Below are 23,306 nucleotides of genomic sequence, written 5' to 3'. Positions count from 1 at the left end.
ATGAATATGCTCAAGTCCAGCGGACTGAAAATCCCTGGCCGGGGGCCCAAGCATTCCAGCCCAGTGGGAAGGACCTCGGCGGGAGGAACTTCCAGCCCCGTCGTCCCCAAAGACAGTGAGTTACTTCCTCCTTCTGACCCCTCGGAAAATAGGAGATTTATTTCTTCCAGTTATTCCGTCTCATCACCGGAAGTGGCTCGGACCGTTTATTTGTGTTAATGACTCAGTAGAGCACAGCTGCATTAGATTACACACACACACACACACACACACACACACACACACACACTCGTAAGCAGAGGAGTGTTTTCTTTAACGTCAACTTCCAGCACAAGTTTTTCTCTTGTTTGTTTCAGCAGTGTGGAGGAGCCCCACTGTCTCCATTTAGAATAATGTGTATTTATGTAGAAAGTAATAAATAATCACAGCGTTTGCTGCACTAACATTTATTCTTTAATATTAAAAACAGGGACATGGTTTTTCTAATATTCAAATAGTCGTTAAATGATCAAACAACAGTTAATGCAGCTTTAGCCTTGTTTTATAATAATATATATATAATATAATTACCGCCTCCTGTGGAGAGAGACTGACTCAAAGTCCTCTTTAATCCAAGCGTGTGATTCTGCCATAAATAACACTAAAGGAGGACTGAAACTACAATTTAATAGTGAAGTTTGAAAGAGAAATGCCTTCTGCATCTTCTAATAATCATAGATTATGGATGAAATGTGAGCCTGTGCAGCCTTTTAGTGTCCTTCAGCTCGGTGTTTTTGGTTTTACAGCTGTTTTCCACTGGGGAAGCACTCTAGCTGCTAGATGTTTCCCTCAGGAGTGGGTGGAGACCAAACCGGAGCTAAAAGAGTAAATATTGGACCTAGAAGTGACTCTAAATGTACGCTAGTGTTGCCCTGCGTCTGCTGGATGTGTAAATAAGTAGGTGTTTGCTAATATGTTTGGCATATTAACTTTATAAGATGGTAATTCCCACCCAAACGCATCACCTGAAAGTATTATTATCCACTTACATGAAAGTACAACATTGCTTTATTATAATACAGATGGAGAGAATATTTGGATAAGTGTGGTCTACAAATTAAAAGACCCAAACCACTAATTAATGTATCCTGCAGGCCTGATGTAGTTCTTTCCTTCATAGAGCTCCATTGTGGTCCACAGACTATTAAAAACACCCCCTGATGCGCTGGCTGACATGTTCCTTCATCAGGAGACATCCTAAAGTCTGAAAACCTGAGGGAGCACACTGTTGGTTTGGGTTTCTCACTGGGATTTATTGGCCATAACAGAAACAGACACGTGACTGAGCTCAGCTTTGACCTTACAGCCACTGACACACCGACTGCCAACCAAAGTGAGACATCTCTGTAAAACACTCAGATCCAGAATTACTGCTCCTGCCAGTAAGAAGTAATCACAGCTGTTCTCACCCTTGAACGCAGCCGCACTTTGTCCTCCCCGGTCTTGGCTCACATGACGGCAGCCTCACACGCTCATGTTAGCTCTGTTTGTGCCGAATTACAGCTTCACTCCCGGCTCCGAGCGAACACAGCAGAGGGAGAATAGCCGGCCTTCTTTGGCTGATAGTACGCTTGTCTCTCATTAGTGTCAGAGTGTATGGAGGCCTTTTATCTGAGGAAGTGTGTCACGGTTCATGTTCGCTGAGGAATTTCATGAGAGTGAGGGAAGGACAAACGGCACAGGAGCACAGGAAGTGCTTCCTTCACTCAACCTGACGCTGTTTGGGATCGCTTTAGTGCACAGCCATGTTATATTAATGGGGTTCTTAGTTTTAGGTGGCAAACCGAAGCTGTGATAGTGTTCAAACTACTGTGTGAACAGAAATACTCCTTCCCCATTGTGTGAATGTCAAAGAGAGCTCTTTTTTAAAACTGTTTCCCAGAAAAACAAGACACAAGCCGCATCGTTACTTAAAACTTGAAGATAATAAGATGTGTATTCTACAGAAATAGTCCCGTCTGCACATCTGTGAACAATCTCCTGAGAGGTGGGACTGGAGTGTAATAAGCAGAGTCTTAGAAAGAGAGTAAACAAGCAGCGCTTTCATTTATCCCTCCAAGTGTGCGCTTGGCCTGGAGGTCATTTTTGAGTTCAGACGGCCTCTGAAATCATCCTAAACTCTCCCATTAAAGGCTCAGAATCCCTTAATGTTGCATGCAGGACTGAGGCTGGTCCCCCAGAGCTCGTCAGCTGTGACCTGCGCTCATCTAAACTGTCTCCTGTGGTTCAAACCGTTTGTTTCTCCTGAGCGTGAACTCATTAGTGTGCTCACATCCTGTTTATCCACAGATAAAACACACACAGCGATGGTGCGTGGCCGTCATTCCTCAGTCAAAAACCCCTTTAGGGTGTCTGAAATGATCACCATCACGCCTTTTTGTCACTTCCTGTATCAGACTAATGAGATATCCACTGTCCATTCATGACTAATGATAATGCATTTGGAGATATCTGCCAATATGCCAGAATGCAGCTGTAGGCATCTGAAACTCTGATTCTCACTGGTGTGATGTGGATGTAATGTATTTGTGGATGTATAAAATGAAATGAGGGACAATCATTCAAACCTGTTTGTGTTTAAAAAGTATCCAGACTCTTTGTAGATGTTTTAAAAGGATTTATGTCAAGACGTCTCCAATTGAAATTCAAAAAGGTGATTAAGATACCGTTGAATGACAGATATCCTACTGAGGTTTTGTCTTGCCAGAACTACACTGACGATATGTTGAATTTGAGTTTCAACGAGGCAGAATTTAAATGGGAATATGAGCTGCAGGTTCATTGTTATCAGTCAGAGAATAATTGCAGATATTTTATCGTCTTTCTCGCTGAGAATTAGATTCGACACCTCTCGATGTGCGCAACTCCTCCTGCAGTAAATTAAAGATTAAAGATATGTTTTATAGGTCAAATCAGCTCGCTGGACAATTGAAATCAAACCTGGCAGTCCATCAATGTGTCTGTCCAGCTGTCAGGGAGCTCCTAGATCACATAGGAGCAGTTTCTTTTATAGGTGAGACTTATTTCTCCCTCTTGTTACCTGAGGTTGGCTAACAGATACCGGTGGGACGATGCTGCCGCCTCAGTGGGTAGATGGAGGGATTAGTTCTCTGCCCCAGATAGTCTTAAGGCTGACCTGGCCTCGCGCCCCCTGTTTGTTGGCTGTGAGAAGGGGCCACTGTGCTGGAAGTTGGCACGGTCCACTATGCCGAATTTAAAGGACTGTTCCACCCTCCGGAGAAAAATCTGTAGCCTGTGAGCGAACAGAGGAAAGTTCCTTTGAGCTGTGCCTCCGCTCGTGACGCCACGTCTCCTGCGACCTTGGGAGCTAAACAGAAATATCTCAGACTCGGTCAGAGGCCGCTGCTGATGTGGAGACGTGCAGATCTAGTTGGATTTTAGTCCTCTGTGGGTTGACAGAACCCTTTTTACATTACATATGCACATCTGATCCATTGTTAGCACAAGAGTATTGATTTAATTCAACTTGAAGATGAACTGTGCTTAATGAGGGGGGGGTGTAGGTATTGATCAGAACAGCTTTATATTAGATCTTACAGCCAGATAACAGCTAGAGTCTGGAAAGATGGATAGACGGAGTGGAGGCTGATGGATAAGGACACCTCACCCACATGGGGTGTTGACAGCTGAGCCACCTGTGCACAAAGAAAGAACTCAGCAATCAGACTTCTGATGTTGAGACGCTCTCTGCCGCTCTATGGAGACTTCTAAAAATATACTCAGATAGGGATGGGGGGGGGGGTAACATCTTCTATCATGGTATGTCACTGTTAGTGGGAGATCTCTGCTTTAGACCAGTCCAGTAAATTAAACCTCTCACTTCATCACATTGATGCGACAGTCGTGTAAAACCAGTCCTGATCATTTATTAGCAGTGTTCCCCACAATGACCAGACACACCCGGTGATATTAAAGCAAGAAAACCTCTCTTGAAGAGGTTCGGGTCTGAAGCCTGGTGTACGCATGCTTTAAGGTTAGGAAATCAGTGTCATGTCGTGGGTTTGTGGCCAAAAGGAGGCAAATGCAGACAGTCAGATCAAAAAAAGGCAGGTGAAAATCCAAAAGAGGCACCAAAAACCCAACCGAGCACTGCAGACACACAGACGGCAAACTAGGAAGACAGGAAGTAAGAGAAGACAAGAGAAGAGTACTACAAAATAAAAGAGGAAACACTAACTGGACAAAACTACAACACAGAACCAGAGACGTGAGAACCAAAATCAGAACAGAAGCATGTTTGGATCCTGTCATTTCTATAATCTCTCATTGCTCCTGGAGCTAAATCAGCTAAATACACACATGGAACAAAATAAATCCTTCTGCCACTGTTTAAAACATAAGGAGTGAATTGTGGGTTTGACGGCACTCTTGTATTAATGCAGCGGAGACAAAATGTGCTGACTGAAAGCTAAACCTCACGAAGATGAAGTGGTAGTTTGGAGGGATAATAACACCATTTAAAAACCTGTTTGTGCTCACAGAAGGGAAAATGTGGGCCATGACACTTCGGTTGTGGATTCTCTGGCTGTATGAAACTCGGCGCCAAATAAAAGTCAAAAACATACAAGCTGGACACCCCCTCCACCCCCCCGGTCCCTGTCCATCTGTCGGTGTCTGTGCTGCTCAGCCAGCTGCCACAAACAACCACTGCTGCAGACAGCAACACAACACCAGCACTGACCGGTCCAGTTCAAAACCAGGAACAACTCCGAGGACCAAGATGATGGTCACAGCGGAAAATGATCAGAAATAAGCAGAGTTAAAGAGGCCAAAGAGAGATGTGTGTGTGTGTGTGTGTAACCAAAGTAGGGAGTGATGGGGGGAGGAAGAGAAGGAGGAGGAGGAGGAGGAGGAGGGACGGGAGGAAGCTGTGGAGGTTTCATTGTGCAGAGCTGATGAATAGTGGGATTCAGATGGTGGTGGGAGGTGGCCAAGCACAATAGTGAAAGTAAGGGCTGTGTCTCCAGTCTTCCTTCTGCCGAGGATCCTTTTACCCTCGCTCTCCTGTTGCCGCAGCAACCCAAATCATGGGTTAGCGCAGGTTTTAAACGCTGCTCTGGGGCTGGATCACATGTTTGACTGCTTGATCCTCACTTAAAAAAAAGAACAACACACATCAAAGACGTGTTGAAGATGCTGGATTTCCTTTAGGTTTTTTTTGTTTTTGTTTGTTTTTTTTACTGTTAAACGGTGAAAACAGTATTCGACATGTACAGATTCACAAAATTATAAACCGTCAAATGAGTTTTATTGGGCTTCATGCAGGGAAGAAACAAAGATCAACATGGGCGACGTCTGCCGAGCTGGTATATGACAACATCCTCAGTGACACAGCGCTAAGGATCCTGATATCATTGCTGAGGGGGGGGGGGTCTGAACGCCATCACTGATGTCACATGGAAGGACAGGAGGGGGGGGGTAGAGACTCGCCCTAAAGTCGCCTCCTCCCCAGTGGACTGGGGGTGTAGTGTCTGTTCTAATCCTGATCTTACAGTGGAGGCAGGCTGTTGGTGGTGGATGATGGGGTCATCATTCATGTTGGGAGTGTCCATTGCAATAAGTATAACACAGTCCTCATACTGGGGGAGTAAATTAAAGATGGCTGTCGAGATAAGTTTGGGCACAGATCTGTCAAAAGGCTGAATTTATAATGGGAATCACTTTATTTAGATTTTAAATACTTAATCATTATTATCCTTTTGCATCATCTGACAGCTGCTGAGTTGTGAGAGATTTTGCCATTATTATTGTTATTATTATTATTAGTTCCAGTGTGTGCTCCACGTCTTCGCGGCAGGGATAGTGGATACATTTACACACTCAGAAATCGGACCCTCAGATAAAGTGGTGGACAGGGTGTGCAGCAGCGCGCTGTATTTCAGGCTGAATAAGGTGTGATTTCAAAGGTAAGCAGTAGTGGTTGCTACTAGCAACAGAAGACCCAAGTGAAAGCGGCTGCTGGTAACACGAGAAGTCATGTTAGTCACTGACATGCACCAGAATTCATATAATGTTCCTACTGGGACTATGGGTTGTGTTTGCTGTGCTTAGTCAGGTTTCATACCTTATACCTTATTCTGATTGCCTGGATGAACTTTTGGTAAGGCGGCAGGACACCTGGACACCTGAACAACAACACCTACCAGACACAGAGACAGTTTGTTCCTCCAGGCCGTCACCCTGATGAACTCTCACTACTCTCACAGACTCAGGAACCACTGTGCAATAGTCCCAAACTGCACATTTGCACTATATTTACACTATATTTGCACTACATAACTGCACCACACCTACCTCCACTGTTTATACTGCTATTTATGTGTTCTTATATTGTTCACATTCTTATTGTTCTAGTTTCTTTCTTTCTTTTTACTGTACATAAAGAGAGAACTGGAGTCAAATTCCTTGTTTGTTTGTACAAACTTGGCCAAATAAAGTTGATTCTGATTCTAAACTGTAGGTTTACTACAGAATCTCAATATTAGATTTAATTAAAGATTCAAAATTATCATGTCCACACTGAATGCCAAAGAGTAAAAAAAGAGGATAAAATAAAATATAAAAAATATAAATATAAACTACTATTGCTAACATATAAATATATTTACAGAATGTGCAGATTAGAGGTAGTTGTGACTCCTATCGGCTGTTAAGGAGCCTGATGGTGGAGGGAAAGAAGGAGTTCCTGAGTCTGGACGTCCTGCACTTCAGACTCCTGTACCTCCGGCCTGAGGGGAGGAGAGTGAACAGTTTGTGTTGGGGGTGGGTGGGGTCCTTGATGATGGAGGCAGCCCTCCGGTGGATTATTCTGTTTAGGGGCATTTTCACAGGTTGGAAGAGACTTTTTATAAAAACCAAAATCAAATGGAATCTTTATAAAAATGTTGGGAGGTTTCTCAGGTCTGATCCACGTCTGGTGCTCTGGATGGAGTTCATAATCCAGCTGCAGAGATGTGGGTCAAACCCAGAGTGACTTATGGCTGATGCTGATGCTGTATGTCAGTTTGCCCCGGGCGGCTTTCGTTTTGACACATCATTGATTAATGAGGGACCTGAGTGCTCCTGTGTTCTGATTGTCAATATCTTTTGGTCAGCTGGTGCACGTCATGTTTAACAGGACAAAATGGCCGATGACACCTTTTCAACAGTGTTTCAAATGTTTCTCCTAAAAGTCTGCAGAATATTACAGTTCATGTTTGAAGAGGCAGGAGCTCAAAGCCTTTCTGGACTGACGGAGCGGCAAACCTAAAGAATTAGCTTAACATGGGGCCTTTAGGATGATCACAAGGGATCCAGCAACATTTGTCAGCATTAGTTTTCCCCAAAACAAACATCTTCTGGAAGCAGCACATTCCTGAACACTTTCTCACCGTCTCATCAAGTTAAAACCCTTTTTGAAGTCGTGGCCATTTGCATTTGTGCCGAATGTGTCTCACATCACAACATATGGGAGCGATTGAGGCATGAAGCAAAAAACCACTGGGGCCTGCGAAGCCCCAGGCCGTCTCTCAGGGTGTCGGGGAGGCAGCCCTGGACACACACACACACACACACACACACACACACACTCAGAGATAAACACAGACTTTTACTGGCAGCGTGCTGCAGTAGACTGCTCGCTAATGGTGCCCTGCTCGGTTTACAGGCTGCTGTGGAAAAAACCCAGATCCAGCTCATCTGTGTGTCAAACAGGCGATATCACAGGGCTGCATGGCGGGGTTAATCACCAGCACATCGCAGATACCGTCTCTCTGACCCACTTTTCACCAGGAATTAGAGTAACGCCTAATCTTGCACAAACTGCCCTGTTGTGTCCTCTCCTGCCAAGCACTCCTTTTTTTTTTTTTTCTCTCGTCGTTGTTTTATGTCAGCATGACATGGTCGGACGGGATGAATAGTGTGAAGGCGATTCTGCTGGACTGTGAATGAGGGTGCTCTCACAGTGTATGCAGTGTTTACCACTTGACCCCCCCAACCCCCCCAACGAGGAGGGTTTTAGCTAAGCGAATGTCTTTACAATGAGAAGTGTTGGTTTCCAGTCCCGTGCAGTATTTGACAGTATTAGTTCTGTTCATGTTGCTTCTTCTGATCACAACATATTGATGATGATAATAATAATACTAATCTGTGATGTTTTCTTTTTCTCCAGACTGTCCCCTCAAGCCCACCACACCCACTAAAATCTCTGAAGAGGGCGATGATGTTTTGGGGGACTACACAGTGGGCGAGCAGGTCTGGGTCAACGGTATCAAGCTCGGAGTCATCGCCTACCTAGGGGAGACCCAGTTTGCCCCAGGACAGTGGGCAGGCGTGATACTGAATGACCTAGTTGGCAAGAATGATGGGTCAGTGGGTGGCGTGCGCTACTTTGAGTGCCAGCCGCTCCAGGGCATCTTCACGAGACCCTCGAAGCTCAACCGGCAGCCGGTCGGAGAGGGAAGTGACAGCCACTCCACCGACTCGGTCTCTGCCCACAATCAGAGTCAGCAGGGTGGCGGTGGTGGCGCCCCCCCTGGCCAGCGGGTGGTCGTGCCACTCAGAGAGGGCCTGCTCAACAGCGCGGTGAAAACGGGCAACGAGTCGGGGTCCAACATGTCTGACAGCGGGTCGGTTAAGAAAGCTGGGGATAAGGATCTAAAAGTGGGAGATCGAGTCCTGGTGAGTACGTCTGTGTTGGACAAGGTTCCCTCTACTGATGGAATATCATTGAATTCATGTGTTTATTCCACACAGGGAAAGCCTGGGAAGTGTAAAATATCTGTAGCAGGACAAAGATAGTAGAAATGGGTCCTGTTAGGGTGCATAGAGTGTGTTTTTCATGCTATTTGTATAAGAAGTCAGACTGTTTACATGTGAGCATTCCTGCAAGAAAGAACAAATTCCTTCTTTGCATTTTCCCACAAACATCAGTCGTGGGAAAGGAACCCTCGGTGTCATACGTTATCTAAGATTTTTAAATTTGACTCCATCATTGTCTGTATGTGCTTGCCCTGTGGGGGGCCAGGCTAGCAGTTCCCCTCTGTTTCCAGCCTTTATGCTAAGCTAAGCTAACCCCCTGTAGACAGACATACTCTACCAGAAAGCTTGTTATTATCAAGTGGATGGAGGTAATGTCACTACTTGAGACCCACACAGTGTGTAGCAGCTGAAGGTAATTAGCTGATGTCTCTGCGGTCCCAGAGGGAGGCTGATGACTGCTTTCTGAAGGCCCCAGTAAAGATGGGTCCATACGCTGTAAGGTGATACACAGTTGATCCCAACAGGATCCTTTTCTGTGGATTACTAGAATTTAGCCTTCATCCATCCTCTATTTCCTTTTTCTCCTTTAGCCAAACAAAATGTTCTGCTTATTTTCCTCACTGGCCCCTGTTCGTGGTGTCCACTGCATGGAGTTACTGGCCCTGGGTCGCATTGCTCTCCATTAACTGATGGGCACAGGGGATAGTTACATCAGATCCTGTGCCGCTGGAAACAGGCAGCTCGAGAAGCCTTCCTTCTGGTCAATATTGTAAATCACTCCGGATTACTTTCAGCACTTAGGAGAGGAGAGACCACTGCTGACACATTGATCAGTGAATCCATCTATTTCCTAAGCCTCTCCCGTGTAATCTATCTTACTGCAGGGGCTTGGATGTGCTGCCGTCCAGTCGTCTCACGCCCCTCCTCCTCTGTGGGAAACACAACACGGGCTCAAAAATGTCGTCAAATGAGCACAAAGTGTGAAACTCAGATTACGCGTTGTGGACACAAAGCGAAGACTGTTTTCCTCCTCTAGGTATTCAATTATGGGATAGTAGTTTTCACACACTTTCTGTGGAACCGGAGGCTCTGTTGGTGCTGCAGCAGCGCCGGGTCCTGCTTTCTTGCAGAGGAGTAATGTTAAACTAAGGTCAAGCTGTGCAGATGTTTGTGCCTGGAGAGGCTGCAGCTCTGAATACTTCAGAAAGTGAACTTCTATTGTTGTTGCTGAAATGTTTCCCAACAGGGAGACGGAGTCGAGTATCGAGGTTAAACACATGATTACCGTCTCCGTTCTCCTTGGGACCTTCGGTGTGTGAGCACCCACAGGAAGCACCGGCCTGCCCACTGGATAGTTTTGCAGAGTTTGTGGGGTTGCATGTGATGCTGGTGGCGTCTATTTGGATATTTTGAAAGCCACGTAAATGGCCGCCAGTCAATGAGATGTAGAGAAGCGAAGTAGCATCAGTTATATGCAGCCGGGATGATTTTATTGAACAGGATAACAATGATTCCTTTCCAAATGTGCTTTCCTGTGGTATGAGGCTTTAAGATAATTAGACTTTTATGGCTAATTTTTTCCTCACATGCTCATTCACATACAAGAACGTTATTTAAATTCTTCTCCATGACATGATTGTTCTAAATAACCAGATCAGGTGTCTATAGCCGCTCTGTGAGGCTGTGCTAAGGTGCAGCAGTGCTTTGAGCTGCATGTCAGGACGTCAGGACACAACAGTAGGATGCTAGCGTGCTCACAACGATAATGCTAACATGCTGATGCAGCTAAAATATTTATAGTTTTCATTATCTCAGCCTGGAGTGTTAGCATGCTAACATTTGCTAATTAGCATTAAACACAGTGCACAGCTGAGGTTTTGCAGGTATTTAGCTGTGAACCAGATTACTGGACACATTTGAATTTTGACCTGATGGTGGTTCATCCTGAGGGGGGCATGAATACCAAATTTCACGTCAGTTGTTCTGATAGTTGTTGAGACATTTCACTTAAAGCAACAGAAGGTGAAGCAGTGAATGACATCACTTATGGCTGCAAAACCAAGATGGCGACGCCCATAAAGCCAAACTCAAGGCTTCACAAACCAGTGGGTGACGTCACGTCGGCTCCATCCACGTCTTATACTCAGTCTGTGTAAGGATGCATCATCTGGAGACCATGAACACAAGTTAAATAATCAACTTTTTTTTAACCAATCCAGCAAGTAGATGTTGAGATATTTCACAGGTCCATGAATGACTGCGCAGAATTTCCCGTCCAACACCGTCTGGATTGCTTGTTCTGTGTTGAGTTCAGCTTTTAGACGAGATTAGGAACAACAGGAGCCAAGATGGGGCTCGTGCTGACTGGCTGTCCGAGCACCGCTGCCACTCTGACGCTGAGCCACGGAGACGCCGCACAGTCCGTCTGACAGCAGACCGTCTCACTTTAATATCTTGTGACACCACAGTGTTGCCACGTTGTCTTCCTCGGCCTCAGTGGTTTAGAGGAAGGACGAGTCAGAGGAGTGGAATATTAATTTGACAATAGAAAGCCAAAGAGTGAGTCACACCACACCCTTTTGTTTTCTCTGTCCTTGTATTCTGTTTTTAGTCTGTATTTAGAACTGGGACCTGACTCCACTTTCTTTTTTAATGTGAAATGAATGTTTAGAAGTGTAATTTTAGAAAAGCAGGGGTGGTTCTGGAGCATCTGCGCTGCTCTTTGCACTTTTCCATATTATGGACATATTAATTTTACTACAATACTGAGCCGATTTACTGATTAGTAAATAGCAAATATTCTATTAAACTTTCTTACGTGATTGTAAATTGAATACTTTTGGGGTTTGGACTGTTGGTCAGATGAAACGAGACATTTTCACTCTAATGGACGTTGATTAGTTCAGAAAATAATCATGTGATTAATCAATGAAGCAAATAATTGTTAGCTGCAGCCCTAAAAACGTAGATTGGTTGATTACTGATTAATGAAGGAAGGGCACAATGTGCTTTGGAGTAAAATGTCAGTGCAGTGGTTTGATATTTCTGTCATGCTTTTTGTTTTTAGACATTTAAGGAAATTGTGACCAGAGGGATGTTTGTACACGCCGAGGAGGTTTGGTGTCTCGTACATGTGGTCGCCATGTGTGAAAGACATTCAGCAGCTGTACTCGTCACTCCTGTGCGTTGGCTGACCGCTGAGTGTTTTTAGACCGTCTTCCTGACAGGAAACCAGCGTTCCTGCCTGTGTGGCACCCTGAACACGTCTTTCTCTGTGAATCGGAGTCCACATCTCTGTGCAACCTTGCTGAAAGACTTCATGATCCGCGCAGTAAAGACGTGCATACTAATATATAACTTTACTGTCTTCATTCATGCTTATGCATGATGTGCTGTATGACACTGATCCATAACTAAGGTCGCCTTCAGTGATCAGTCTGCTCAGCTTAATATGGTAAGAAGGCACAAGTGGAGAGACGAGATGTCCAGCTGATGTTGAATGTGTCACTCAGTGCTGCGTTTGGACAATACAGAATAAAAAACATGAGCCATAAAGGGACTAAGGAGATTTTGGGGAATATGCTTATTCTCTCTGGTAAATTTAAGGCCACAGCTCTCAGCTGGTGAGGAGAGGGAGGCAGCTCGTCTGTCTTTGGAAAGCTCACTAGTTAAAACTAAACCAAACTGTAAATATGCCTTTTTAAGGGGGGGGGGGGGGGGGGGGTGTGTGCTGGAATGTTTGTTGGCTGGAAGCGCTAAAACTGTTGGGCAGAGCCGTGCTAGCTGTTTCCCTCTGTTTCCAGTCTTTGTGCTAAGCTAAGCTAACAGATCACAGAGGGGTGTTCATCTTCTCCAAATGTTGAACCAGTTCTCTAACCGTGTTATCGCTCCCCTCTCTGCTGCAGGTGGGAGGCTCTAAGATGGGAGTCATACGCTACATGGGGGAGACGGACTTCGCCAAGGGGGAGTGGTGCGGGGTCGAGCTGGATGAGCCCCTGGGGAAGAACGATGGTGCAGTGGCTGGTACAAGGTACACACACACACACACACACACTGTTTATGCTTCAAGCCCTCCAAATTCCTTCACTTTCCCCCCAACAGGAAACTGACTGTAGATCCGTCTGTTCAGCTGCTTGTTGTTGGTTCTTCCAGCTGTTTGTTCCTGAACTTACACCGACTGATCTGCACCGACACGTTTCATATTTATCATATTTTTATGATTTTATAATTTGTTTATTATTTGCTTTTGCTCCCAGAATCTCTTTGAAAAGGGTAAAATGTGATTATATACATTATTACTTGAACTTTAAAGCCTTTAAAACTCTCTGTCACTGACACAAAGAAACTAAAGTATTTATTTGTTTCTTCTAAAGATTTGGTCTCAGATTTGGTCTTGTGTGTAGCCCTCTCCCCCTGTGATCCCCAAATAGTTTATTGTACAAGTTTCTGTATAAAAAAGACATTAGAACAATAAAAAGTAGAGTGTGCAGAGAGGCCCGGAGGTTTATTCACATTATTTATGGCGTCTAGCTGTTTTCACAGTATCAAAGATGGATGTAAGACATAAGGAAGAGAAAGAAAAGAGGAGAACAAAATAAAATAGAAGTAAAACATCACACTCGGTCACTAACAGAGACCTTTAAACACAAAGATGTATAGAGCTGCAGCAAACACTCATTTTTATCAGTGATGAATCTGCTGATTATGTTCTTAATTGTTTTGTCAGTGAAATGTTGGACAGCTGCCTGAAAGTGACTCGTTCAGACGACTTATTTGTCTGTTTAAATTAAAGAACAGCAGTAAATCCTTACATTCTTACAAAGGCGTCATCGATTATCTATTAATAATTCATTTTCCGTTCATTTACATTTCAGGTATTAGTAAATATTAATGCTGAACTCTTTATCTATTACTATTCTGTCATCTGTTACTGTTCACTGACGTTAGTTTCTTCAGGTATTTGATCTAATGTCCATTTTCAGGCCTCAGTTCTTACACTTGTCATGATTTATCAGAGATTTTGAGCAAAAGAAGATCATTATTTCCTTTAAACCATCATTTTTTTCTTAGTTTTCTTGGAAGTATCTCATAAACCTCTTCAAGAGGAACTCTGTGCACTGGTGATGTGTTTGCAGTCCCGTGTTAAACCCTGAGCTCTGGCCTCTCCCTGCTTCTCCCCCTGCAGATACTTTCAGTGTCTCCCAAAGTTCGGCCTGTTCGCTCCGATCCACAAGGTGATCCGCATCGGCTTCCCCTCCACCAGCCCGGCCAAGGCGAAGAAGAGCAAGCGGATGGCCATGGGGGTGTCCTCTCTGGCCCACAGCCCCAGCAGCTCCTCCATCAGTTCAGTCAGCTCGGTGGCCTCATCCGTGGGTGGACGGCCGAGCCGAACTGGACTGGTAAGATGACTGCAGCGTCATGTGCTGCTTAAAGGAACAGTTCGACAGTTTTGGTATCGGTCCTCTCATCCGACTCTCAGCAAGAGGGCAAGAGTGCTTCAGCTCCATAAAACACAAGGAGAATTTCAGGGAATGAACATAAAAATGAGACGGCATCTGTCGGACATGACAGAAGAAATATAGAACATGACTTAAAGATACCTTTGGATTTATTGAGTTTATTATTTGACTTTATCCTTTTTTATCAAGTAAAACTAGTAACAATAATAACATTAACAACAATAATCTGCATGTAGAGATCTATGATAAATCTACTACAGTCTCTGATTCCAGTCCAACGTGTGAAGCTTCAGGTTCGGTCTGCAGGCTGATGAATGTGTCCCGTGTGTTGGAACGCCTCCTTTATCTGCCGAGCATCTGATAATTAGCATCTTCCTGCTGCACACCGAGTCTCTCTGATTCAATGACTTTGCGTTTTGTCCCTCTGGGACAAATCTGCAGACCTGCGGCTGAAAGGGAGCTCAAGTAGCTCGTTCCCAACAAAAAGGACTTTGTAAAGTATTGTTGCAGTACTTGTACTTTACTTGACTGCGTTTCCATTTGATGCTACTTTATACTTCCACTGCGCTTCATTTTGGAAACACCAGTTAGTAGTTAGAGACACAGAAAACACTGAGGTGAAGAGAAATTCAATATATTTTATGGGAAGGTAGCAGCTTTGATAGAGGCAGGTCGTCTCACCTGTGACGTCCATTAGATGTTACATTCATTATGAGCTGTTATGAAACTGTGGCTTTAATAAAGTACAGAGAATAATTCAAACTAATAATCCTGATTCACATTCATGGTTTTAACAAAGACAAACACGCTGAACGATGCTGGAGAGATGGAGAGTCTCTTCACCTTAAAAGTGAATCAGTAAAGAAGCTTAAAAGTGACACCCGGTCACAGGGGGGTGAGAAAGTGTCTTTGATGGTCAATAAGTCGCTGTTAAAATAAGTTACAAGAGGGAAACCACCTTCAGCCCAACACCTGAAGCTTCCCTTTAATGTAGGAATGACTGTTTGTGTTGTGATGAGGTTCACATGAGGAGAAACTGCTCTGCAGCTTCACATTAACATTTACTTTTGTTGTTCTTTTACTTCAGTAAGACTTTGAAAGCAGGACTTTCACTAACAGAGTGTTCTTACATAGAGTCACTGCTGCTTTTATTAAAGTAAAGAACCTGAGTGCTGCTTTCATCACCGCTCAGGAACGGTTGGCAACAAACTACAATGAATGGGGCATCAGAGTATCTCACATTGATTTTAGTGTCTGGTTCCACGCCAGATCCTGGATGGAGAACGCTCCCCTTTACTTCCCTTAATTGTTGGCTGCAGTGTCAGACATCTTTGGTGCACCTCAGGTCACGTTGTCACGTGGCAGGACAAACGTAGTTAGTTACTGCTTCCACAGCTGTGAAAATAAAGGCGGTGAAATATTAATAACATCCATCAAAGTATAAATTCCTTGCTGTGATAAATAATAGAGGCGTCTACACAAAAGCAAGAATCCACATCCAGTAAGCGTGGATTTGTTACTCTGACTGAGCTTCTGAGCATCTCAGCTGTTTCTGCAGCATTATGACCAATAACTGTTTGGCTTTTACGTCCTTGTTGAAGAAAACTCAATTTTCTTTATTCTTCAGTCATAAAATTGATGACTGCCCTTATAGGTCAGGCAGAATCCTCTCTCGGAGCGCCCTCTAGTGGCCAAAGGCAGTACTTCACCTGTCAGGACGCTGAGGGCTGCAGAGACTCGTGCAGCCAAAACCTTAGAAAACAACTTTAATGTTTTTATCTTTAGGTAACCGTAAAAGGATTAGGACGAGATCTGACTCCTATCAGGATGGAAACATTATAACTATTAATTCATTTCAGCGTAACGAGGAAAAACAAGCTTAGACTTTTTATGATCATGAAGTTACTGCATGATTCGAGTTTTTGTATGATTCTGAAATATTACTGAGACCACAAGAGAGCAAAGCCTGTTCAGATCATTAGATTATTAGATTAGATTGTATTTTTAATCTCAGAAGCTGATTAACATCTTTACTAACCTTTCTTCCAGCCTTCTCACATTTCCACTCTTTTCCTCAGCTCCTTTCCTAATGCTCTTATCTCCTTTCCTCGTCCTCAGCTGACGGAGACATCATCGCGCTACGCCCGTAAGATCTCGGGCACCACCGCCCTGCAGGAGGCCCTGAAGGAGAAGCAGCAGCACATCGAGCAGCTGCTGGTGGAGAGGGACATGGAGCGGGCCGAGATGGCCAAGGCCACCAGTCGCATCGGCGAGGTGGAGAAGGAGCTGAACGCCCTCAAGGTGCAGCACATGCAGGTAGGAAGCCGACCGGATGTGGTGAATGTGCTGCTACTGGATGCTACAGCATGTCTCTCACACGCCTGCCTGCCTGCCGTCCACAGTACGTAACAGAGAACGAGGGCAGCCTCCAGCAGGTCGGAGCCATGTTGGCCAGCACGCAGAAGGACAAACTGGAACTGGCCAATCAGCTGGAAGAGGAGAAAAGGTAACACCACTCTTCTTTCACTCTGCTGTGTAGCAGCGCTGGTGCCCAAATCTAAATGTGAGTCATTGTTCTTTTGATACACGTGAAAGTGTCTGCAAACGTCCTTGTGTTTTTGTTCCTGTGATCTTCGTTATTAGGATTTAACGGGGAAGTTAAGTGTGAAATGTTGATCGTGGTCTCTCCCCAGACATGTCAGACTGTTTTAAAGGGAACAATTCACCTTTTTCCAGAATAAACATGTTTGCTTTCCACCTGAGAGGAGTAGCTTAGTTTAGTTTAGCTTAGGAAGCAGCTAGCCTGGATCAGATGAACATAGTGACGCCTCTGAAGCTCGGAGACATTTGTTTTATCCTCATGTGAACAGAAAATGATCTTATTCTCAGTGTGCGGTGCCTTCACAGTGACCAGAACCTGTGCTGCAGCCGTCCACGGTGCACAAAGCAGTGGACGGATGGACAAACTTGAAATCCGAACCTCTGCTTTTTATGTTTCTGGTCCTGCGTGGATCAAACGAATGAGACGCACCGTGTAAGCAAGTCAGCTTTAGAATTACTGGAGGTTATGTTGTCACTTTTGACAGAAGCAGAGACTGCTGCGGTCCTTCCTCCAGCTCCAATGAGCCTTTTTCCCAGAATGTTGAACTGTTCCTGTGAGGTGATGCCAACAGTTAGGTAGCCTCTCGTGCATTTTTAAATAAAAGTTACGATTCCAGCAAAACCAGACAGAAGACAGTGAGAGTACGTGTGTGACCATGTTTGCACACAGAGCAGGTGAAGACATGATGGTCCTGTGCTGACCGCCATCATTCTTAGTGACTCAAATACTCCTTTTCTGCCTTCATCGTCTGTGCCAAACTTTTTTACAGGAAAGTGGAGGACCTCCAGTTCAGAGTAGAGGAGGAATCCATCACCAAAGGAGATCTGGAGGTATTTACCAGCATTTCTAATACCCATAAACTGTATCAGTAATGAAATCTGTGTGCTTCCCCGCCCTGATATCCAGTGTATCCTTTCACATCGTGGATCCTGAGGGGGTGGGAGGATTTATAAGGGGTTCGTGCAGGCAGAAAAGACGATAAAGTCTTCTGGTAGATGGCTTGGATCCACAAAAGCACCGTGTGCACCGACACATCTTCTGTAGTCCACACACAAACATTTGAAGTAGGTTTAACGAGGAGTTCAGATGAGTTCAGTGTCTTTCTCACTGGTGCTGCAGCGAGGAGGATGATGGGGACTTGAGCCCCTCGCTGCAGCAGACTGACAGCTTCCCCGGGACAGATATCTCACCAGAGGTGGATTTCAGTTGCAGCACATTTGGGGGCAAAAGTCAAGCAACACGTGAGGATTTCAAAACCATGAATAAATGGCTTATTTCAATGAAGGTGCGGCTCGTCCCTCATTTTTAGGCTTTGCAGAGAATTCTAAAATCCATTAGATAAGGTACATCTGTCTGTCCTCTCACTTTAGAAAGAACCTGACTGTTGAGGCACACGTGTGGCTGCACAGTGCTCATGCTCACTCACTCTTTATTCCGTTAAAGGCTTCAGATTTTAAATTCTCCCTCTAAACCTTCGTCTTTATAATTGAGCATAATGTTCAGATGCATTGAAGCCGTATTGACACAAAGAAGAGGATAAAACACAGCGGGCTGGACTGATAACGCTGTTGATATTTTATTTCTCTGTAAACAAATCACATGAAAAGACCAAAAGCATCACTCAGACTCAAGCTCGCTGATTACTACTGATGACGAAAATCCTTCAACACTGGACACAAATATGTACTTTAAAGTCTAAAAAGTATTCTAAGAAGCTAGAAAAAGTAGTTCTTCAGTAAAAAAGGTTTTGGTCTTTGAATGGAATTTGTTAATTACAAAAAAGCACAGCATCACCAGCCTTTAATCATAACCATAATCAGCATCACATAACTCAGAAATCACATCATTAGCTGCGACTTAATGAGACTAAATATATTTAATGAAGTGTAAAGTGTGTGATTGTTCGGCACAGAATAAAACCAAGTGGTTAGTTTTACCGTAATACCCTGTATGTGAGTGCACGCAGTATTCAGACTGGAACGTCTCCTGCAGACTGCGGCTATCACACATGACAGCTGTGTTACAGAGTTGTCGCACTGTGGCTCGTCTTCACGGCGACACGAAGCTCACCTCAGAGTGACCTCAACCTCCAGCCTCGTCTCGTCAAAGCTCATACGAGAGCGCACGAAGCTGCTCTCTCACCGTACGCCGACTGTTGTTCTGATCTCCATCAGTCCCCTCTGATCTTTACGGGTCTCTTTCCCTCGGAGTCTTTTCTCCTTTCCTGCCACTCCTCAGTTCCCCTCTGTCTCTCTCTCTCTCTCTTTCTCTCTCTGTGTGTCTCTTTCTGTAGACTCAGACGAAATTGGAACATGCCCATATTCGTGAGCTCGAGCACAGCCTGCTCCTCGAAAAGTCGAGAGCAGAGACGCTTCACAAAGAATTAGAGAAGAGGAGGGTAAAAAGCATGAGCCCTCTGCCTGTAGCCACTGTGCTGTGTGCTTCTGTTTGCCTCTTTGTTCACAGGAGCGTAACTCACGAGGCGCACAGGTCGACGTCATACTGCACCTGTCTGTGGTGTCCAGATACACATCACATCATGCTAGAGATATGTGAATAATCATTTACACTCAATACACATGTATGTGCATGAGTCAGTCTGCAGTCTTACTTTGCAGCATTTCAAATCCCACTTCAGTTATTTTTAATGTGAGCAGGCAGAAAGGTGGGGTGTACAAAACACTGCACACCAGTGGTATAAATATTAAACAAGGTCAGTTAAAGTGTCAGCAGCTGCTCCAGATATCCAACATGCCAATAATGCATGATTATCGTTCACCTTGTCTGAAGGTAGAGAATAATCTTTATGACACCACATCGGCTGCATCCTCTCCTTCATCCCTTCACCGGCGTGTTCATGAATCGCAGTAATGACGCTCCGGCTGAGGCGTCAGCTGCTTCAGCTTTCCACACGCCTTCTGCTGCAGTAGCTGGTGTTCATTTCCCTTTAAATTGTCATTTCTCCTGGTATTTAAAGGGTTGGCGCTCGGATCAGTTGCCAGCTGCACTTTGAGATGCCGGGACATGACATGTGAAATAACATTCTTCCTTTGAGCAGTAATGAAATTAGTAACACATGAGAAATTGCTAAATTGTTAATGGGATTCATCAGTGATCCTTTAGGTTAATGTTTCAAGACAAATCATCGTGGCCATGCCCATTTAGCACCAGTAGTGGAGTGTAGCAAAGGACGTCCTTTACACCACTTTGACATGCAGCGCTGCTCTTCAGAGGCAGAGCTTCTTTAATAATAGACCATAGTATCACAAATCAAATCGTACAAGCTTGTACTTCCAATTTTCAGCCATCAAAAGATAACAAAACACTTTGAAACGCTGGACTCGTATATGCAGTAAGGTCTGCTTCTGCCAACAGGGAAGATGCACTCATGATGCAGTGTCCTTGAGGTTGGGTAAGAGAACCAAGGTGAAGAAAAGATTTGATCTTGTTTTGGCTTTGATCCGCTGCTGAACTATCTCAATTCTTGACTTCAAATCGACTTCAGATGCTGTCGAGGACATTAACCTTGCATAGACTCTTCTCACTCTTTCACTCCTGTGTGTTGGGCTGTAATCTGAATGCTGTTCAGGCAACATCTTTTGATATGATTCAACTCGTAATTCTCAGGTCTGGTAGTTTATTTTTCCCAGATGAGATTGAAATTAACATCTGTGCACTGTGCAGCAGGTCCTCTTCCTTGATCTTCTCTTTGGGTTTTAATTCGATTCAAGTGTGCGGCGGATGTTTGCAGTGGTTTGTGTGCCGTGTCACGCCGCTGTTGGCTTTATTATATTTGCTCGGCTGCTTCTAGATGATCAGAGAATGGCTGTGCTCTCCTCTCATCTTCCACTTCTCTGCACAATAAGTGAGCTGCACAAATATTTGGACAGTGACACATTGATCCTCTGGCTCTTTAGTTTTATTCATTTGGATGGAAAAGATACAAAGAATTGAATGAATCTGTCAGCTTGAATATGGACAGAGACATTATGTAATAACTGTCTTCTAAAGTCTTCATTCCCAAAAGTACTTTGACAGGTTATCACTTTATTTGGTTCTTCTTTGATATCTGATGCAGTTTTACATCTCTGACATTTACCACATATTGAGGGAACGTGGTGATTGTCGTGTTACAAAAATAAGAGCATCGGTAATCTTGAGTTTCTGCGTTTGCAGCCTCGGTTACGTCCGTGTGTTACACAGCTGTCGGCTCTGAGCTCTCTGCAGGACAGGCAGCTCTTTGTATCCGTCACACCAGACGCAGTCCCGTCCAAAACAATCTGCTCTCTTGGCACAAGGTCGCCAATTAACAAGCTTTGTCTTCTTTATTGAAGTCGCACAAAAGCAGAAACTTAGAAATCTGCATTTTGTGGTTTTAGTGGGAGTGAACTGTTGTAGCTGGTGAACAACATGTTGAAACACATTTCTATCATCTCATATCTAAGAAGTACAGCATGGAGCCAAAATGTTGCACAATTTGTCACTGTCCACATATGTCATTTGATTTCACTGTATATTTTTCACTGGAATGCACTCGGCCGTCTCCAATCCTTGCAAGGACCTTCAGGGGTTTCCCTTTGATTTAGTTTTTTCCTGAGGCTCTGAAAGTCTGTCACCTTTCCTTTGCAATGACATGATTCTGTTGCAGGGTCTCCCACTTGTTATGGTAATTCAGTCATTCATCTGAAAGGCTGTGGCAGGAAAACCTCTCAGCAGCAGTGACGGATGTTGTTTCTTCCTCATCAGCAAACCACAGTTGAGGAGCAGAGTCGCATCGTGCAGCTGGAGAAGGAGCTCGGCCTCAGGAGAGCCGAGGTCGAGAAGCTCCAGGCTCAGCTCGGAGGACCCGACGCGGCCTCGCAGCAGGCCAGCCTCGGCGACGCCGCCCCGGGTCCCGACACCCAGCCAGAGACCCTCCTACCGAGCAACCAGCTGGTGTCGGCGGACCTCGGGCACTACAAGGAGAGCAGCGAGCTTAAAGAGAAGTACGAGACGGCGTTAGCAGCGAGCCAGCAGGAGGCCGAATCACTGAAGGCGTTGGTGGACAATAAGAACCAGGAGATCGGTGAGATGAAGCAGAAACTCCAACAGGCTACCAAGGAGAACATGGAAGTGATGGACACCTGGAAGGTATTCTTCTATATTAACTTTAGTAAGAGCAGTAGGGTCACTTCAGTGGCAGAAAGCAATATGCTGATTACTGAAATATTCTGCCAGCATTAGTGTAGAAAACCTGAATACAGCTGAATTTAATCATAATGTCACACTTAATCCATCAGTTTGGACTAATGATTTCCCAACTATACACCCAATACTATCTGATAATTCTTCTCTCTGCAGGCTAAATTCGACAGTTTAGTGAGCGACCACCAGCGTTCCCTGGAGGAACTGAAGGCCACGCTGAGCAGCGATCGTGCTGCTCCAGATGGCCCAGAGCAGGACGCCCAGGAGCTGAGAGCCACTCTGGAGGGCCTGAAGATGGAGCACCAGCTGGAGATCGAGAATCTCAAGGCCAAGCATAAGATCGAAGCCGCCATTCTGACCAAGGAGCGCGAAGACCTCTGCTCTCGTCTCCAGGAGGCCAAAGTGCAGCTGGCCGAGGGCGACCAGACGTGGAGGGCCGAGGCGGAGGCCAAAAGCAGCAAGCAGGCCCTGGACGAGGCCACCGATAAGCTGCAGAAGGCGGAGCAAAGGCTGGCAGAGATGGAGAAGCTTCAGACGGAGCAGAACAAAAGCACAGAGGAGCTGAGAGAGCGACTGGAGCTGTCGGAGAAGAAGATGACGGACTACCAGGCTCTGCAGAAGGCCCAGGCCGAGAGCCAAGAGGAGACCCAGAAACTGGAGGAGAAGCTGAGGGTGACGGCGAACCAGCTCCAGGCCATCCAGGCGGATCGCTACACGTCCAACGATGCAAATGTGAGTGACGGAGGAGACGTGATAAGCACCTGATGTCATGTTGAACCAGTGTTTGAAGTCACTGCTTCGATTTAACTTCAGCTCTCCTAACACTTTATCCTTTTTCAGGTGATAGAGGATAATGAAATCTCAGATGAAAAGATGAAGCTTAAACAGAATATTGAAGGTATGAACGTCCATTTATTTCAATATTGACTAGTTAGATGAAATATATTAATAATAATGATAATATATTAAATATGAGGCCACGGCATCAGCTGATTTACTCTCTAAATGCATTCCAGTCTGGGACATAACCCCTTTAAAACTTAAAAACATAAAACCAGAAGGAGAACTGCTTTCCCCAAAGTGCCAAACTTTTCTTTTATGGGAAACAAGAGAATGATGGAAACTAAAACTAAAGTCAGAATGCATTCAGAGATCTGTCCCCTGAAAGCCACCTTCAGAAACATCACAAGGAGATAATGTGCACTTCTACGTCTATCAGCACCTTATGGACTTTGTTAGACACTTACTGTTGTCTCATTTTC

At 44.8% G+C, this 23,306-nt stretch overlaps 1 protein-coding gene across 1 annotated transcript in view; it reads left to right on the top strand.

The window, feature by feature from the left end:
* clip2 (CAP-GLY domain containing linker protein 2) overlaps window positions 1–23,306 on the top strand; it is a 29,988-nt gene continuing 6,682 nt past the window's right edge. Inside the window, exons 1-11 of the mRNA XM_070844106.1 lie at window positions 1–115; window positions 8,210–8,718; window positions 12,705–12,829; window positions 13,985–14,198; window positions 16,377–16,574; window positions 16,661–16,764; window positions 17,630–17,690; window positions 19,154–19,258; window positions 21,607–21,990; window positions 22,201–22,776; window positions 22,885–22,942. Coding sequence (XP_070700207.1) covers window positions 1–115; window positions 8,210–8,718; window positions 12,705–12,829; window positions 13,985–14,198; window positions 16,377–16,574; window positions 16,661–16,764; window positions 17,630–17,690; window positions 19,154–19,258; window positions 21,607–21,990; window positions 22,201–22,776; window positions 22,885–22,942 — 2,449 coding nt within the window. The remainder of the gene's footprint in view (window positions 116–8,209; window positions 8,719–12,704; window positions 12,830–13,984; window positions 14,199–16,376; window positions 16,575–16,660; window positions 16,765–17,629; window positions 17,691–19,153; window positions 19,259–21,606; window positions 21,991–22,200; window positions 22,777–22,884; window positions 22,943–23,306) is intronic.

This window comes from Pempheris klunzingeri, chromosome 14 (assembly GCF_042242105.1).
Source record: "Pempheris klunzingeri isolate RE-2024b chromosome 14, fPemKlu1.hap1, whole genome shotgun sequence".
Classification (NCBI taxonomy): domain Eukaryota; kingdom Metazoa; phylum Chordata; class Actinopteri; order Acropomatiformes; family Pempheridae; genus Pempheris; species Pempheris klunzingeri.
The sequence above is the reverse complement of the archived record's forward strand: the minus strand, read 5'-3'. Positions and strand labels throughout refer to the sequence as shown.